The 20620-nt window shown below is 34.8% G+C and overlaps 2 protein-coding genes across 2 annotated transcripts; one reads left to right on the plus strand and one right to left on the minus strand.

Moving 5' to 3' along the window:
- Window positions 1-473: 473 nt before the first annotated feature.
- LOC115439956 (protein disulfide-isomerase) lies at window positions 474-15731 on the minus strand. The gene is made up of 10 exons (XM_030164050.2): window positions 15436-15731; window positions 15060-15257; window positions 14437-14708; window positions 13493-13660; window positions 7819-7928; window positions 6252-6372; window positions 3637-3803; window positions 1938-2103; window positions 1489-1578; window positions 474-1213 (listed from the first exon to the last, which is right to left on the minus strand). Exons 1-10 carry the CDS (start codon window positions 15578-15580, stop codon window positions 1166-1168), a joined length of 1485 nt encoding a protein of 494 aa, XP_030019910.1. The 5' UTR covers window positions 15581-15731; the 3' UTR covers window positions 474-1165.
- Window positions 15732-16454: 723 nt separating this feature from the next.
- On the plus strand, window positions 16455-20600 carry LOC115439961 (methyltransferase-like protein 22). The gene is given in 7 exon segments (XM_030164059.2): window positions 16455-16642; window positions 16874-16952; window positions 17391-17473; window positions 17475-17502; window positions 18486-18677; window positions 19379-19546; window positions 20269-20600. Coding segments are annotated over 6 exon segments (852 nt in total). The 5' UTR covers window positions 16455-16642; the 3' UTR covers window positions 20571-20600.
- The last annotated feature ends 20 nt before the right edge of the window (window positions 20601-20620 follow it).

Below are 20620 nucleotides of genomic sequence, written 5' to 3' on the forward strand. Positions count from 1 at the left end.
ATTGTCGGGTTACATTTATGTCAGATTTATTGACATGATTTGCCTAGGGCGACATTTCTCAGCAGATTGGACATCAGCTCGATTATAATTCTCTGCGTCAGCTTGTTGGGCGGTCGTCAGAGACGTCATTAGGTATCCAGGGCCCAGCTAAAAAATGCTCCAACTATAGACACGCTAAACCGATGTAAGAACAGTCACTGATTAAACTTTTTGATAAGTAAAATGGTTTGGTTTTCACAAGGTGCTGACTTAAAAAGAGGTCTCTGTTAAAGATCCGAGGGATCTCTCACCCCGCGGGCTCCAGTGCTCTGTACTACCTAGCCTTACACCCCTGGGGGTTAATAAAACCTAAATTATTGTTTTCCAAAATAATGTTTTACAAAGACCCGGCTTATAGATTGGTGTGGAAGAGGGTAAAGGGCAGATAACAAAAGGCGAAGGAAATATTTAGTAGGTGGTAAAAAAACAAAAAATACAATTTTAATTTTAATTATTTATCAATTTCTGTATCCACAACAGATACACAAAACGATTTGGCCAAGACATTGTTTACATATTTACATTGAGAGTGAATTATGAAGCAATTTATAATTACACACTGTTTCCAAAAATATTTCTTTTTAACACGAGATTACGCAGAAGCCAACAAATCAATTGAAACTTAATAAAACAATTTAAAAAATACAAAACTATCTTAATAAGTTTATCTTAAAAAATCTATTATCTTGTGATGAATATTGTACAAGTCACATTAAAAATATAAAAAAAATAACGCCAATGTTTTTACAACATACGAGTTAATTGTTCGATGTAACTTATTGTACCGGTAATGTTATAATATGACCATTATGATACAGAAATTATAAATACACCGACATAAACTAAGTTATGCTGCTGTTCGTACATAATAAATTATGCATTGAATAAATTAAATTTTGTCTGGCCCGAGTTCCGAACGCCCCTTAGATACATCTCTACAGGAGTATTACTTAAGGAATATCAACGCACGCCAAACAAAAAGTACGAAACGACAACCTCCACACGTTTTAGAGAACAATTCAACAGTCTAGCGAACGAAATGCATGTTACTTGTTTAAGTATAAAAGTAAATAATTATAATCTATACAGTACTATTCTATGGAAGTGTCGCGAGCTGCGCGAATGCTTATAACTCGTCTCTGGCGGGCTGCTCGTCCTCCTCTTCGTATTCGCTCTGAAAATATTACAATAATGTTAGTATTTGGGTAAAGATAAATAAAAAATACTCCTAATGTTAAAAAAATAAAATTGTGACTTAAAATATATAAATACTGAATTATTTTAACCCGTTCTGCCGAATTTATTTGCCCCTAAACGATCATAAAAAAGTTTCGTTTAGAATGAGAAATTTGTTAGCAACTCTAATCAGCTATAAGTCTCAGGTACATCATGGTTCTACATCGTAAATATATTGGCTCTATATTTAAATTATAAAGCAAGATGACTGACCACACTGGGTACAGGCTCGGCGCCCTCTCCGTCGCTCTCCACGAACTTGGTGAGTCCGGCCAGCGTGCGCTCGCCATTGTAGTCGCGCACCTGCAACAACACACTCCAGCACATCACACACATTACAGGAACACGTCACGGCCTCTGTCACCCGTGAGAGTGTGACTCGCCACTGCCATTCCCGTTAGCCAGAATCGTCAAAAGCAGACAATTTGTCACACCAAGCGGTGAAGCTTGGCTAGCCTCTGGGAATACTTATCAAACTACAAACTAAATATTAAAGATGACAGTATAGACTAAAGTGTAATAAAAATTATAAATTTTTCCAGTAGTATAACTTTTATAATGGAAGTTAATTTATATAAATAATAATCGCAAGATCCATTTGAAAAGTGACAGAAAAATTCAGGACATGCAAATAAATTTAGAAATACGCGTACACCACATACCTGGTTGTCCTTGGTGTACAACTTGATGGTGGGGAAGGATGTGATCTTGGTGTGTTCCAGCTCGTTGGCGGTGGCGTCGATCTTGGCGATGACGACATCATCGTCCTTCTCGAAGTGTTCTCCCAGCTTGTCGTAGATCGGCACCAGCTGCTTGCAGTGGCCGCACCTGGGGGCAAGGGTTGTGGATGAAAATAATGTAACATGCATAATTATACCAAAAAAAAATAATAATTTACTGAACATATTATTTAGTGAAAGCTCTAACTCAGCAATAATTGCTTGCAATGAAAATGGTGAGACAATTTACACTCACTTTGACAGGCAGGTCATTGAATATATTTTTTGAAAAATTGCAAGATATTCCTAACTTTGAGAAAAAAAAATTGTGTAAACAGACGTAGTGGGCGATAAAATCACTCGAGCGATTCTTGATTGAGATAATCGCATATGAGTTTTTTGTTGCCATCTATGTGTAAGAACAGTAGGATGCAATAATGTTCTGACGATTTTTCTAGTAATAATTGCTCCATCGCAATGACGCTTTGGTTCTAAATGAGATACAGACTTTTTGAGGACTTTGTTAATTTAAAACGACCCAAAAGTACAAATTTGTAAAAAGAAACAGTAAAAATAAAATTGCGTTGCAATTATCATCTATCATCATTCATTAAATATTTTTTTTCGACAATATTCCAGAATTAGCGAATCGATAGAAACACACACTAAATTATAAACCTCATTTACATTTATATATGCCATAGTAACAAGTTCTGACATCCAAAGCTTCTAGATGCCATATTTACATAAAAGGCAGTTTCCAAACCGTTGAACAAGTGTCACCGTCGTTGACAAAGATATTAATTGCTCAGTGAATAAAACATAATGATAGCATAACATTTTTGACCTTGTTTTTAGTACTTGAAGTCAAAATGCCCTTGCGATGTCATACTACCAAAAACAATATTACTATTGTGCGGCACACATCTGAGTAATTAAAGAAATGTGAGCATTATAAATAAGAGGTATTGTAAATAATAAATAATCGATGTCATAAATAGGTTAAGGTACACAACGGCTGCTCTAAAATTCTTTTCAAATGACTATTATCGAAGACCAAAATCGACTAATAATATTTACGGACTTGCGTTCTCTTTTGAATTAAAAAGTAGAACTTTATATTTGTAACCTAATATTATGTAATGTATTTTTAATTATTTTTGTTGATATTGTTGATACATAAAATGCGCTTGCGCACAGCATCGAGTTTCTGTAGGACCTATTTAAGAAAAACAGAAATTGGTAAAAACTAGCAAAATAAAATCACAGTAACTTGAACAATTTTGAATGATGATAGAATATAACCAGATATCAGGCATGGCGAACGTTATTGTTTATTGTTTTTTTTTTCGCTTTGAATGACGAGACGAGCTAGCTGTTTGCCTGATAGTAATCGATACGACCGCCCATAAACAATAGAAACACCATCCAACACCTTGAATCACAAAGTATAGTTTGGTATTCCATTGCGCTCGCCATCCTGAGACATGAGATGTTAAGTCTGTCTAGTAGTTACTAACACTGGCTACAATGTGCCATTATTAAAAAAAAAAGTGCCTGAAACATGTCATCCAGGGCCCACTACATATTCAGGGGTATTCGCCATCCCTGATATTGCATTTATTTCACAACAGACACTCACCATGGCGCGTAGAACTCGACGAGGACCTTCTTGTTGGTGTCGAAGACGACCTCATCGAAGTTGGTGGCGACGAGCACCTTGACGGGTTTGGCGGCCCAGTCGGCGGGCAGGCTCTCGCTCAGCAGGTGCTGCTTCAGGGTGCCCGCGAAGAACGATTGCACGAATTCCTACGGGAGATAGATAATATTAAAATAGGGACATTGATGTCAGAGGATGGTGGAATGCCATTTTTCCTTTTTTAATACGGGCATGGTAGGAACCCCACTGCATCTTTTTTTTTGTTTTCGCGGAGAAAGTGTCTTATGACTACCGCTCAGCCTTCGTGGGGGGCGACTGAGCAGTTATGTTGGGGTCACCGTGCCTTACGACCCGGCATTGCGCCGCCCGGATTTGATGTCGACCTTCAGGCGACCGCCGGGCCGAGTCCCTAACCTATATACAACGCACGGCATAACAACTAAAACTCCGCGGTGGCCCTCTTCGGCGCATTAGGGACGACTGCGAGCTTCCTCTGACGGAAATGTCTAAGTCTACTTCCACAGCCGCCCCTAACCCCACTGCATCTGATGTTTAGTGGAGTGGGGCCAGATAGTTTACTATGCAGGTCAGTTCTGTAAGCATTTGGAAATATTCTCCAAATACTTAGGAGAACAGTAAATCCATCAGAATTATAGGAAATCGAAATCAATAGATATCAATAATCGATATCGCTAGAAATTATGAAGGAAAATGATTATTTTTTCATACATCACGAGTGATAAAAACTTAAAATTGTATCCGGTGTATCAAAAGAAATATTACCCATAACAATATGGTTGATCGAATTAATATCATTTCCTGTGTGATATCGTTTAGTTATAAAATAATTTATTATTTAATAAGATAAACACACCTTTATAGATTTATGATACGAGCAGTTATCATCAAATAATTAGAGAAAAAATAGCAATTACGTAAGTGTTAATTAATGAAAAATAAATATTTCAAACTAATCATTCTGAAAACGGTTTTTGGTAAACGGAACACTATGCCAACTCTCCCAGAGTTATGATAAAAAATGTACAGCAAGATTTATATCTTGGCTTTGTAGCCATAAACAATTTTGTATTATTATTTCCTTCTTTCGAGAATGATCGATTAAATTTTTTTTACCAATTGAATTGCAAATAACTTATAGTTTCGACGAACAGCGGACGGGGTGGGACGGCTACGCTCGTCTGGCTAGAGGTAACAGTTTGTAATCTATATATATAAATAAATCTCTATTTTCCTTGGTCATGCCATCACGCGTGAACAGATGGAACATGTTATTGTCGGGAGAAGGTTCTTATATAAGAAAAAATTAAGGAACTTGAGTGGAACATTAGAAAATTTACGAAAACTTTACGAAAGTATTAATTTTACAGATGTTAGTTTGACATACTGTCAGCGATTGACAGAGTGTACGCTGCAAATTGATAATTAAGACAGGAAAATGTCTGTCGAGTAAACTTACTAGCTGTATATTATTAGTGTTCTTAATAATAATATAGAATATGTCATATAAAGCATCGCGTAGTCGAGCACTGTTGTATGCGGGACCATTCGTTTTCTGATTCTTCATTATGATAAGGCAAAGGTGGTACTGTGTTTAATTTACGTATATATTGCCATAAATTAATGTTCAATTCCACGCATATTAACGGGAAAATCAACTAATAACATGACGCCCTCAACATAAACTGCGTAACCATTCGATAAAAATCCTACTGACATTATTACAAAGCATTGTTTTCATTGTTATCGATTTCTTGGCTCATTTAAATCAAATTAAGCATGTTTGTAAAGACTAAAAAATATAAACCATTCTAAAACAGTCTTCAACATGTATTTATTTGGTCTAAATAGTTCTCGACATCAAGATTTTTTTCAATAAAACTAAGATTTCTCAAAACACAAAAGAAAACCGTATCTATATCTATAATACTGTAGATGAAATGCTAAGTCCAATACACGCTGTAAATGAAATTCAATATGCAGTTTTGCTACTGTTTACAGGACAGCCTTCAGCCATGCTCAATGGTAAAGAGAGATCACGCAAGACCTTGTAGCACATAATGTGGTGTATTTAAATGTAATTATCTGAATATCGCTCCGTAAATGGCCAGACGCTCGCGTTCTATCGCATAGAATCTAACATAACTGGCGAAATGTACATGTGATTGTGATCCTTTTCCCATGGTTTGTCACATCTTTGGGTTGATCCTCACCATCAGGATTTTTTTATAGCTAGTTCCAGTAATTTAACTCAAATATTACATGCAAAAATACGGAGCCTAATGCAAAATATAGATTAGCAAGAAATCTTATAGAAATTGATTTCCGCGAGCAATTTTTACCGTATAAACTGCGAAAGTAGACCTCCGCAAATTTTCCAGTTGCAGGACTTGCGGCAAGTCTCGCGTGTCTAGAACTATTGCAATATTAACACTAATGTCAACGGATCTGAGACTCTTTGCAGTAATATATTGCTCCTCACTAATCCAAACTTAGCAAAACAGATATTCAGGTGGTCTCCCCTTCGTGCGGAGTGTCTCTGCCTACCTAGAAAAATGTAAAGGCGTGATGCTATTTACCTCAACACTGTTAGCGGAGAGCTCGTCACTGGCCGGCTTGTATTTGGCCATGTCTTGTTCGAGAGCGATCAGGCGGGCGGCGGGCACTTCCTCCTTCTTCATGCCGAAGAACTCCAGGATTCTACGACAATTGATACAAATTTAACATACAGAAACCAAAGGTTGTGCAATATACGGATACTTTCATTGTTATTTATATGTTTTTTAGTTTCTTAAAAGTCGAACCTATTAAAATAAACCATTGATAAATATTAGACGAACTGATGGCCCAGCTGACACTGAAAGTGATGACCGTTCCCTATGGTTATCAGCAGTCATAGGAACGTACCAAAGCCGCTGCTTGCCGTCAAACACTTTCTATAAACCTTTCACATATGACGAATATTAAACCCATCATCAGATGGATTTACTATAAATATAGTTAAAACTCGTCACGATTTGTAACGAATAAAGCATCTACCTCATGCATACAAGATACAACATTCAAGAAGTCCAGACAACACTCAAAATTTAATTTAAATACGAAATATATTCATCTCGTTCACAAAGTAACAATACAACACCTGCATCTCGCTGGACTACTTTCACAAGAGATTTAGGTCAATAAACCATTCATTTGTCACAGAATGATTCATTTGAACTGGAAAGTATGTGACGATACGATTTAAAATAATCAAATTATCAAGCGTGAAGATGATAAAAATATATTGAACAATTTTATCGATAAAGTATGTGCAATCGATTGTAGGTAATACACTGATTGTGGACGTGTTTTGATAAATATTGGATAATAAGAAATCCTCTACGAATTTTATGTTATCATGTATCCTTTGTTCTCTACATATATTTTTTTTTTATAAACCAATATGTCAATTGCTGAATATTAAATTTAAACTAAATATATTCAACTAGAAATACTTTTGAATAAACCTATTTCCTTATCGAATGTTGTTGCTATAAATAACCCATAAATGTTTTATGGTGTAATATTTGACTTTACTACGCAGTTAAATATTATTATACATATTATCAGTATACAGTAAAAGGGGTGAACGTGGGCAGCATTCACACACTCTATCTGATAGATAAATCAATTTCAATAAAAAATTACCACTAATCAAATTTCAGTTAACAAGTCTGTCGATCCATCTGCGTAATAATTATAACACTCTCATCCCTAATAAATCTGTTTACGCAATATTTAAAGTCGATTTCATTAAACGATCGCAATCTTAATCTTCAATAGATCCCAAGAATAAACCGATCAAAATAAATCATTTGTAAGCATCTAAAAAATCTTTATTCTGATTTTTATTGCAAGACGAGCTTGCCGTTCGCTTCATGGTAAGCGATAAGACCGCCCATAAACAGTAAAAACACCATCCAACACCTTGAATTTCAGAGTATTGTTTAGTATTCCACTGCCCTCGCCATCCTGAGACATGAGATGTTCAATATTAAATCCAGTAGTTAACACTGGCTTCTGATAGGTCCAATTTTACGATTGATCTCAAGAAGAAATTGGATTTTTTTGTTGAAATGGGGAGTATGTTATTATGTCCCGTACCTTTGGTGTTCGTCCTCGTCGGCGTCGATGGCGACGGTCATGATCTTGTCGCGGTAGGTCTTGGCAACGGGTTTCAACTCCTCGACGTATTTCTCAAAGTCGCCATTTTTCTACAAACAAGAACATAATATGTTAATGTAATTTTCGTAAAATAACGTAGAATTGATAATTTAAAAAAATGATCTATGATAATGCACTGATTAAAAAAAACTAATAATAAGATCTTTGAATGGCGCGAAAGATAAAGCAAGATACAAGAATTTCTATGGATTTTTCCCTCTTTCAAATAAGTAGGTTTGGATCGCTGCTCCGCTTATGTGTTATGTAACTACTTCTTTTTTATAATTAATAGTTATCGAAATAATCTTGTATTATTGGATCGGCAGCTTCACATATATGAAATATTTTTAGAACCAATTCAGTTCACATACAAATAAACACTTTTATATGACGATAATTTAGATAACTATCGATTCCCTTAAAGTTAGGACAAAAATATCGTTACCATTATATAAATTAATTTTCATAGAATACTAAAGAAAATATATTCCTTCTACATCTTACTTATCGCTTGGTAAAATATCGCGGGACGAGACGAATAGCACATATTGGTTAACAAGCAAAGGTTATTGAACTGCATGGGTCGGTTACCTTTACTATGTCCGCGTACGCTAACCCATCAACTCATGAAGTTAAACACATTTATAATAAGAGGCTATTCGTGCCAATTTCAAACTTAATTTGCTTTGATATCGAATGGCAGCAATTATAATTAACGTAGATTTTTTTATAATTAATGAATTTAATTATACGAATGTTGGTCAATGGCAGCCGTACAGGATTCGATTTCCAGGTAGGGGAACATAGTTGGAGTTTTTTTTTAACACTATTTACCCGGAATTGTATCTGGCCGATGTTAGGCAGACCATCGGAAAAAGTAAGCCAAAACGTTTCTGTTTGTGATAAAGTAAGGGAAAGGAACTAACGTGCACCAGCTATGTACAATAATGATGACGTCATTGGTGGCCTTATCTAATGTGAGGCTCTGGGGGAAAGAACTTTACAAGGCCGATACCCGATCGCCGTAGGAGGGTAATTATGTTTATGTCCCTTGCGAGCGCAAGGCCCTGGGCGGTCGCCGTGTCCGCCACCACTGGATGACGTCATTTCATTCCCTAACCCTTTATTAGGTATCTTGACAAGTACAAAATGTTCCATGAATACTATATGATTACTAACGATAGCAAGTTGCCAGTACTAAGATACTTGCCTCGAAGCACGTAATGTAGTACAACTTCTACTTTCATGACACATTATATCTCAAGAATGAATCACGGGTGACTTAAAATACCTTCTTTGTGTGTTGTATTATTGTGCGCAGTTATGATTTCAGATAATATAACGTTTTTTTTATATATAAATATATTGTTCATATTCATGTCATTCGCGTGAAATCCTTCTTGTGTCGCCTCGATATACAATCAGTGTAATTGCTAAGCATTCTAAGACTTCCTCAGTTGATGAACGCAATTCGATGCCATGCAAAGCGATACAATTAAACTTCTGCATGGTTGTTGAGCGGTCAAATTACTCGACATTCAGTTGAATTGAAAATTATACAATATCTTTGACGGTTCGCATTGTAATCTACTTTTCGCTGAGAATCTGTGGGGTTTGGTTTACGTTAGACTACGTTTGCTTTAAAGTTTTAATAATTCGAATGCCTACAAAAATGCAATCACAGTAATTTACAGACATATTTTTGTTAACACATGCATCAAACTTAACATTTGTGTCGCACGTGTCGTCTCGAATTCTAATCGCTATTGAATTTTTATATTTAACTAGTAATCATGATGACGTTATACAAATATTGGATCGTAAACGACTGTTGACTTAGATATTCTCGAATTTCAACTTATTTCCCGCTGTTTCCAACTGGGTTTTTAATAAATACGTTAAAATTTTAATAATTAATACCCAATAATCTAATTGGTTTAATGATATATATACAATTTTTATGATTGGAGCTGTTCTTTCTGTCTTCTTATTTAGGTGCCTCTCTATTACTGAACGTAAGCAGTCAGTTTCTTGAACCTTCCCTTATTCATGGTTAGACGGAACACTTCTTCGACACTTTTTTTCCCCAGTTCACTGCCGTATATTGAGTAGCCGTGACTTCCTTCTCCTGCCTACATTTCTTTGTCATTATATTTTTCCTTATTCTTTCTTTTGAAAAACATAAATGCTAGTCTGACAATTTTCCCCTTGATTTATCTTGAATGAAACACAGGCTACTGCTAAAAATAAAATTTCAATTCCTTGTAAAATACAATTTTGCTCTACAACACGTGACTTGTTCAATTGATTTCATATAACTATTCCCGTCAATATGAAACATGAATCCATAAAGCAGTCGGTAAAAGCTAAATGTCCTCACCCACGTGGTAAGCCGCGTCGCTCGTGAAAGTGCAGTCTCGCCTACATAGACGGTAGACCAGTCATTCCACTTTCAAGTTCGAGATGCAACAAAAAAATCGACACACATCTAACCGGTAGATATGTACCGTTATTGCAAAGGTTGTGAACTACGCCTACACGGATACGTATAGTTTGGACACGTCTTTATTTAGCGTACTCGTGTGATGTCATGCATTTTAATTCCGATACGTGTCGGATGTTTGAAGCTTGATTTGGAAGTTTATTGATATTGTTTTAAATATATATTTTTAACGTCGTATAAGAAATTATCACGAAACAAAATACTAAGGTATTTGTGTCTGTCACAAATACTTGTTATGGGTAAAGGATTTTTTTAGAATAGGCATCCCTGTAGTCTCCATCGGAGGAAACATATGAACAGGATAATGGAATGCCTCGGCTTAGCGACGGCAAGGGCCTGGTGGAGAGTAGGGAAGGAAGAGTTGGGGAGAGATTGGAACTCACTAGGATGCGCGGATGGGTGGAGAGGAAGTATTCGCGAACCTTTATAGGCCTCAATGTGAATTGAAAACCAAGAGGAATACACACTAAACTGTGTGACTAGGGTACACACAAATGTCCTCTCGTACATTGGGTAAAGTATTAGGTATTTAATCCAGCCTATATTATGTTCTAGACTATGAACAGAATGGTTTAAAAACGTAATGATTAACTAGACGAAACATGAAAAACTAACTAAATACGATAAATCCTGAAAACGTGCTATTATAATAACAGCAAATTTTGGTTTCTATACTAATAAAATAAGCGAACCTAACTCTTTCTATCTGTTACCTTTTCCGCTTAAACCGCTGAACCGATTTCGATGAAATTCCGAATGGAAACAGTTTGAGACACTGGGAAGGGCATAGGCTATTTTTAATCTCCGCAAAGTACACAGAAAGACTTTCATCCCGGAAAAACTATTTCACGCAGGCGAAACCGCGAGTAAAAGCGCGTAATCTGTAATTTATTGATATTAAAAAGTCCGATAAAAGTCCGTAAGCGTTCGGTGTAGATTAAACACAATATATACAAATGGGTTGATAGCGATGCGTTATCTCTTAACAATACCGACACTAACGCAATGAAACTGTTACAATACGGTTTAATATTATCATGTCCGCGGTTAGTTGTAAACTGAGATTGAAATAAATCCACTATCAATAGTAGCGATCGAGTGTCCGAGTTTGATAGTTCTTTTTGGTATAATTTCATCTATATCTCTAGCACGAATTTACACGTTATCGTATCGGTTTTCTCTAACAGGCGCTTTCAATAAACGATCCCAATCTCAAACTTCAATCCGACTCCGAAAATGAACCAATCAAAATAACTCACTTGCGAGCATGTCAAAGAACACTGTTCTGATTGGCTCATTTTTGAGATAGATTGAAAAAAGCGATCAGGATCTTTTCTTGAAAAAGGCGGTAAGTATTTTTTGTATGAACGTTTTAATAGCGCCCCGTGAGCGTAGAACTAAAAATACGGCATCGTTACATTGCGCGCGTGTAAACTACGAAAAGTTCACGTAACCATGGTAACGGTAAAGGTGAAATGCATGGGTATCGGCAGGACAAATTGAACAATGTAATATGTGATATTATTAAGTTTCCGGCTGAAGGACATGTATACTTGGCTATATATAAAAAAAAAAGCAAGACAAATTTGTTTTTTGACGTATATTAAAACAACTATCCAGAAATACATAAACGTTAAGTTAATCGATACGACTACTATACTATTACTATATTCCTGAAGTCAGGCCCCCTAGCACGACTTTACGTATTAATGTATAATATTCGTATAGAGTAAGCTAAACGTCTACGTATTTCTCGATAGTTCTTTGATAATAAGTATATTAAATAAATAATAATCCGAGTTATGTAAGATTTGGGAATATAGGCTTTAAATGTTGTTCCTCTTCTCGAGTAAGATTTATTATATTCATTGTACTGTAAGGTTTATTGTTAAGTATGAAAATTGTGTGAATCAGAAACATCATATCATTTTATTTCGCTATCCAAATTAAGACTCTTCAAGTGAATATATTATATTTAAATGAGGAAAATATTAAGGAAAATTTTGTTTTTTTTTTTTGTTAATTTTTTTTAACACTACAGTCAGAAATTGCTATATAGATTTGGAGGAAAGCCAAGTTTTAAGTTAATTTAAAATTTCCCTTCTTTTACTTCTCACAAGTGAGGCAAAAAGACTATCATGGCGAGAGTGCCGGGCGTAGTAGTTATTAATGCATAAATACAGTAACCCTAGTAATATATTGAGCATATACTATTATGTAAAATCATCTTTATGATCATATCCTGAAAGTGCCAATCCGACGAAATAATAATATAAGATTTAAGTATTAATTATAAAATACAAACACATTGTGTCCGATGTTTAAGGATGTGTTTATACTTTATATTAGCAGCGGGGGCGGCACTTGTCGCGCTGCAGGACTCCCCGCATTAAACAGTCTTACATGGACACATCAAGTATCATGTGGGTGAATTGAATTAACATTATTCACTCCATATTAAAAATATATTATTAAACTTCAATTAGATGCTATGTTACGTAAATATAACCGGTTACAATCTATTTTTTGCTCAACAACTCTATACAAAAATGTCAAAGGACTTCATACTGACTTCATATTGTATGTAAAAGTTAATACTGACGTGGTAAAACAATACGTGTCGGACACAAAGCATCTGTGCAATGCGACCGGCATTACCATATCAAGCGAATACCAACTGGCACGATCTATAACGACCATAACAACTGTATTAATAGACAAGAAACTCCACGCGTTCGTCATTTATTGAAATCGCAACTACAAAACTTTTACCGGGAATAATTGAAAGATAATTAGCGGTAGTCTTAAATAAACATTCTTATTCTTAAAATCGATCTAATCTTCAGAAATACCGATCAACATAACTCATTAATAGGTGTCAAAAACTTTCTTCTCAATGATAAATTTTTGGCGATGTATCGATAAAAAGCGCTCTAGATTGTTTTATTGAAAACTATGGTAAATCGTTAAGTGAGGACATAGACTAGTTATGTTCCTAAATATATAATCTGTTTGTAAGTCACGCGAGCGGAGCTGGGAACGGCTAAGACAACTTTACAATAGCATTGTGAAAACGTCTTTATAATAAAAGATGTCGTGAACGCTTCTTACCTTGGACAGGAACAACAGAAGGTGGTATTTGATTTGTCCACCGAAGATCTTGGAGGCGGTTTCGTGCGAGAATTCAACAATGGTAGGCATGCTCTGCACGAACACCCACGATTTGAGCAGGTCATCGTCGAATTTCTCAGCTTCATACTTAACGCGATTCTCTTCGAACTGTTGAATAAGAAAAAATATAACATACAAGAAAATGCTAAGTCCTATGCATAAGATTTGTTTAGTAGAATTAAATTACATGTTGACTTAAAAATTTACCAACTGTATCATAATCGTCGTCGAATAAAAATGTAACACGTGTTTTTTAAATTATAAAAACTAGAGATTATTCACTGACTTGATAACCTATAAAGTTTTCGAGTTCAAGGTCAACACGCGAATGCTTACTTTGTCTTATAGAATGAAAAATACAACACAAATTTACAGGTAAACTAACTCACAAGACTACTAGGCAATGTTGACTTAGAATGATAACTTTTAATGAGCAACAAAAATCAATTGACTGATAGTGAATTGATTTATGTCATGTTATCTTTATTAACTACAAATTAAACGGCAAAAGAGTAACAGATTATGTGGGAGTAACTATAGTTCACTGATACTGTGCCACTGTGGAGGCAACAAACTTATTATCAGTTTTGTTAAAAAGTTCTGGTGAAAATGTGAGGGACATGGAGATAATTTTTTTTTAACATTTATTATTGTAGTTAAGTTACTATAGATTTTTGTTTGCGAATTTCTATCAAGATAATCATTTTTATTACAGTCAAAATGACATGATACCTATAATAGAATTAATTTCTTAACATGTTGTAACTTTATTAATGAATTTCTGACACATAAAATGAATCAAGCAATCCTTAACAATTTACTTTTGGTAAAATATGAATTCAAAATATAACAGGACTTACGATATACAAAAAAGTTCTACTTACGTTTTTGAAAAGCACCACATCGTCTTCCTCTGCTTCCAAATCCTTGACAACCTTCTCATCAGAAACAATGGCGAAGACCTGGTCATCAACAAGACTGGCAGTAGAGAGGAACACCTTTGCCTTGTCTGTGCTCTGGTCGGGGAAGAAACCAAAGACAATAACGGGGTTGGCAGCAATCAGTTCCTTTGCCTGTTCCGCCGAAGAAACTTCCACAGCTGGTGGGCCAGTCTTCTTCTTCAGCCAGTTAACAATGTCATCAGCCTGGCGACCACCTGGCAGAAAAAAAAATTAAAACTTTAGCATCCATGCAAAACTGTTTCACTGGCTAAATGATTTGCCATGCATTCATAATTGGCTTGATAAGATTTGTTTAAAGAAAATGTGTTCATAATCTAGGTGGCCGTTTTATTGTTCCTTGTTATAATTAACTAAGCTTTAAGTTTGAATGACAAATTTTATAAGGAAATTAATTATTGCAAACACAAATAAGATTTCCTTCTGTGTAGCAATAAAAGCAGGAAAACTAACAGACAATGATGAAATCCATTTGTCAGTCTAAATGTGAATTTTATTTGAGTAAAAACTCTTGTTAGGCTAGAAATATAGTAATTATCGAAATTTACCGTTATAGTCCATGGGATTGCCGCTCTTGAAGAACTTGAGTGTGGGGTACCCCCTGACGCCATAATTCTCAGCCAATTCTTGTTCTTGGGTGGCATCCACCTTAGCTAACTTGATAGGAGATTCTTCTTCAGACAACTTAGTGGCGGCTTTAGCGTACTCAGGCGCCAAGGATTTGCAGTGGCCGCACCATGGCGCATCTACACACACAAAAACACGTTGAAACAATGGACAAGACGCGCCGCGACGTGCCGGCCGCACAACGTCCTACTGACGTGTCATTACCCTTTACGCAAAGAAATCAACAGTTAAGGTACATCAATTAAGTCACATGTTAGCAATATCTCAGTTTAAAATAAGCAAACAACAGAAACTTACAGAATTCCACTAGGATGAATTCGTTTGATGATATAGCAGAGTCGAAATTAGATTTACTCAAAACGAGTACATTATCTTCAGTAGGGATTTCGTCTCCCAGAGCAACTCCTAAGAGCGCTAAGGCGGTAAATATTAAAACACGCATCTTGTAATATTGAACTACTATTACTAAAGCCTACTCGGAAGACGAAACTCTATAAAATGCCGAAAAAAACGCCACTTCATTCACCGCCGTCTCACTTGACGTGGCAGCGTCGAACGTGTGTTTGGCTCCGATTGGTTGATATTCTTTTTTTTTTAAGTATGCGTGACTAAAGCATACAGATTAAAAATACATTATTTGTTTATTATGATATCATATGGTAAAAGTCTTTTTAACCAATATCACAGTCTCGAAAAATGTGATAAATTATAATAAATAATTTTATATAACAAAAATAATATTATTTATATCCAAGTAATATTTTGATGTTATGTTTGCGTATCTACCTATATGCATACTATATGTTTGTACTGTTCAGATTTATATATTTTATACCACATTATATACAACTATGTATTAAAATAATATAGGTACTTAATAACTAGTTAAAAGTATTAATTATTACAATGTGGTATGTGTATTCAAACGGTTTTTCATAATGTCATTCTAAATCAGCTGATTTTGACATTGTATATAATGTAAATAAACATGTCAAATTCATATAAATAAATTACATATTGTTCATAATATAATTAATTACGGAAACAGTAACACATGTATACGACCCAAAAAGACGGAAATAATTGTGCATTATAAATACCGAATACTTTTTGAATATAGGTAATATAAAAGAAAAAATTACAGAAATTCTCCATATAGGTATTAGGCACCTATTTAATTATTTACCACGAATTACGATTAGTTTTACAATTCATGTTATTGTTATATTGTAACGAACAATAACTAGCGATTCGGAATAGAAAGGCGCTATAAATAATCTATTATAATTTCTACATTTTCGACTAATCTACGTCATCGTGAACTACATTCGTAATTCACAAACGCTGGCATTCAGACTGCTCACACTATTACAGATTTATTTTAGATGTTTTAAAATTGGAACCAATCCAATTTTTATACCCACCTTCCTCATTAACAGTCTGTGTCGATTTAGTGTATTGTCCATAGTTTCTAATTATTATAAAAAAAACAATTGTTTTAAAGGTATGTAATTTTTAAACAAAATAGAAAAAAAAACCGTTAATTTCAACTTGTATGTACTGCATTTATAAATTTACATATATTTTCTATTAAATAAAATAATTAGGGTTACCAATGCTCATGTGATGTTTAATGACTAATAACTGCAAATCACTGTTTCCTAAACATTCATTTCATGTTAATTAAATTTTATTAAACAGTTTTCATTCAAGCATATTTATGGTGTGATTGTAGATGCCAGAGTATACTGTTACATCAGAAATATATGAGGAATATGATTATCAAACAAAAATAACTCCAAGTAAAGAAGGAAGTAAGTTCAAATTAAGTTTTTTTTGTGACTATTAAATCATGATTAAGTTAATACTTATATATATGAGTAGGTAGAGAAGTTAAATATCAATATTAAAGCATTAGTTGATCAACAGTGACGAAAATATAGTGACTTATCTAATCCACAGAAGTTACTATACTTGATTATAGTTCAATCTTTTACAGGATCAGGATGGTTCCACATAAAAGATATTGCTATATAATCTTCATATAAATTATATTCCTAAAACATTTTCTAAATAAATTCATATATATCCAGAATTTTATTAAGAAACATGCAGATGGTATTTTTTCTTAATAAGGTATGCCTTACACTTTGCCATCATTTATGAGTGATGAAAGTACCGGTTTAGGTATCTCACTATTGAAATTGAACAAACTACCACACAGATATTAACTGAAGTTTCTTCATTTTCAGATGTCATCTCAGAATTTCCATTTCTATTACCAAGCAGTAATAGCTCTGTCAGATATGATGATGATGAAGATCTAGATGTTGAACCCCCCAAAGAAAGAAGTCATAAGAATTGGTGAGTAAATTTTTGGTTATAATGCTATTGTTATATGATTCTGTTTTTGGATTTTTTACAGATATTTTTATAATATGCCCTTTATACAGAATGGATTCTAAATGAACATTTTTTTCCATTAACACATTTTTATTTAATTTATTAATTCTTTTCTTATATTTATGAAAATTTTAACAAATAATACTTATAATATGTATAAGAGAAAAACGAAATTGGCTAATTTAGAGACCTTTCACACTGACGGATTCCGAGCAATTTCCTTGTCAAGCGAAGGCACAGCGAATTCGCAGCGTACTCGCCGCGGGTACGCAGGGAACACGCTGCGAGCTCGGAAAGCGTTTAGAACAATTAGTATTTAACACAATGAATTTCGACGAGGAAACATTGTTGTTAGCTTTGTTAATTTGAAGATCGAGAAGACGAGCGCGAAAGCGTTACAGTGACGAATTTAAGTGAATCAATTTTTTAACACATCAATCGGAAAAGAGCGCCTTCTATGTGTTATTTTGGTCACGAATGAAAATTTACCAACACAGCATCAGCATCTGATATAAAAATATTTATGAGGTAAAGACACACACTTATGTTATAATTATTGTACGGATTGTACAAAATGACGTCGGTAAAACGAAGACGTTGCCCATGTTGCGTGTTCGCTGCTCTTCTACTATGAATTCGCTCGTAATTCGCCAGTGTGATAGGAGCCTGACCTACTGGCTACTATCCTTAGGATCGGTAGGTACAGATCGACCAGAGGTGGTGAATTTGATTGTGCTGTTAATTGAAATTTAACCTTACAGCTTTAACAATACAAAACCTCAACTGAGAAGTGACCCGCACAAGCTTTATAATTAACAACTAATTTCAGTTTTGTAGAAAAAGACGTAAGGCCGAATTTAAGGATAATCGAATTCAATTCTTCACTGCCATTTTGTCCTTCCGCGCTCACTTATAAGAATAAAATATCCTTAAATGTCATACAGAACACAGTTCAAAAACCAAAATATCCCTCGTGGGCTTGCAAGTATGGCGCGGGGCATTCCTTCTTGGCGATTGGTTGATACACCTAGGTCTAAAAGGAGAACTGGCTGGCAAGAATGTGCTGGAACTTGGGGCTGGAACTGGAGTAACGAGTTTCGTTGCTGCTATGTATGCGAAGAAAGTAGTATGTACAGGTAAATGCACCTATATGTACTTTTGAAATAATATACCATTGTAGTATATAAGATTCAGTATTAAGTATGTCATCAAGTATGTATCAAAAGCCAGGCGATGTGCCAGTGATCGCTCTGTTTCGGACCATCTTCATATCATCGCGAAGGTATTTTTTTTTACTCTGTTGCGAAAACCAAACCTACAACCCCTTATTTTTCACTCGTCTCGTTGCAGTACAGTTAGGGATGTTAGTATCGAGTGACGACACGTCATAGAAACTAGAATTATTGTAAACATAGTTTCAAATAGTTTTGAGTATTGTCCAGAGTATTAAAACAAGTGTAAAATTCATCGTACAGCTGTTCATTCAATGTTTTTTCATTTGTTGGATATGTAAACTTCACGCACTTGTACGCATGGCCTTGATTTTATCACGTCGTATGAAAATAGATTCTCAGCTCTTACTTATGATACCGGGCGCGGATTCAGTGGGAGCGCAACAGGGGCATTTTCAAATCTACTTTGCCATCAAATAGCAACCCAAGAAACCCGTAAACCACCCACCGGGCTTTATCGATGTCCCCACTATAGCGTTATATCCATATATTCGTGGAAAAATACACTTATTCCTTCAGCTTTGCGAAGGTTATGACATATTGCTATACCAATGAAGCAATTCTCAAAAAAAGCAAAAATACTACAATTTTATTTATGTTTTCAGATATCGATTTAGGCGGAATTTTAGATTTAATTAAGTTGAACGCTAGATACAATAAGAAGCTTATAAAGTCGGAATTTAAAGTGATGCCGTTGGATTTCACTGAAACTACTTGGAGTTCTCAGTTGACTAATGTCATTAGAGATGTGGATATCATTATTTGTGCTGATGGTGCGTATTTATTTTTACTTCTATGTATCATGCAACAATTTTATGATCTTTTAAAACTCTTACCAGTCATAGAATAATATAGGTTCTTATGTAGTTCTAGATGACGCAAATTTATACAGCAGATATCAGAAATTATAAGGGATGTTCCGGTTTTAAATTAACCAAATTGAAATTAAGTGTCACTATAGATATATTTTTATGTGGCAGATCTTTTTTCAGTGGGGGGTCGGACCCATGCCTTCTCTTATCACAGCCCACCCGTCTCTCGCTGCCCACGAAATCGTTGCGCGATGGATACATTTTGTTCATTTTATTATTTTTGTAGTACTACTGTGTGTTAACAATGCAAACTTTATATTCAACTTCCTCCAACTGATTCCGTTTCAAGATCATAGGAAACGTGCATAGCATCTGTCCATATTATTCTATCCATTAATATGTCACATCAAAGAGGACGTTAATATTTATTGGCGTCTACATTCTGCGTTTTAGCTAACGTATGTTTAATCATTTGCAAATTATCTATAATTGCATTTATAATACATAAGAAAGCAATAGCAGTGATGGTTCCATAAACCATACCTTTAGGATTAATTCTATAGACTTAAATAGGTACTTAAAAATTGAATCTATGCCACCAGATGTAACCGAATTTTTATATAACGCGTTATATTTTTATGATAATGCACTGCTAATTTATATAATATTTTTTCTCATTTCAGTGATCTACGATGACGATGTAACGGCCGCTTTTGTGTCGACGATACAAAAAATATTAAATACAAAACCTCCGAAAACCTTATACATAGTTTTAGAGAAGCGATACGTATTTACAATAGAGCACTTGGACGCCGTGGCGCCTTGTTACGAGACATTCCTCTCATTATTGGACAAAGTGAAGACAGAAAATGTTCATTCCACGTGGACAGTCGAACTGTTACCACTCGATTTCCCAAAGTACTTCACTTATGATCGAGTAAAAGACTTAGTTTTATGGAAAATATCATCTAAGCCAACATCTTAGACAACTGTGATAATAAAATTTATTTAATAACAATATCTTTCATTAAAAAC

The sequence above is a fragment of the Manduca sexta genome, chromosome 15 (assembly GCF_014839805.1).
Source record: "Manduca sexta isolate Smith_Timp_Sample1 chromosome 15, JHU_Msex_v1.0, whole genome shotgun sequence".
Lineage (NCBI taxonomy): Eukaryota > Metazoa > Arthropoda > Insecta > Lepidoptera > Sphingidae > Manduca > Manduca sexta.

Bases quoted from the DNA above. Each gene is read 5' to 3' on its own strand.
- LOC115439956 (XM_030164050.2), bottom strand. From the start codon at position 15,580: ATGCGTGTTTTAATATTTACCGCCTTAGCGCTCTTAGGAGTTGCTCTG. The intron at 13,661-14,436 runs GTAAGTAGAACT...CTTATTCAACAG, and splicing joins ATGTGGTGCTTTTCAAAAAC to TTCGAAGAGAATCGCGTTAA. The intron at 2,104-3,636 runs GTGAGTGTCTGT...CCTTGCCCCCAG, and splicing joins GTCGAGTTCTACGCGCCATG to GTGCGGCCACTGCAAGCAGC.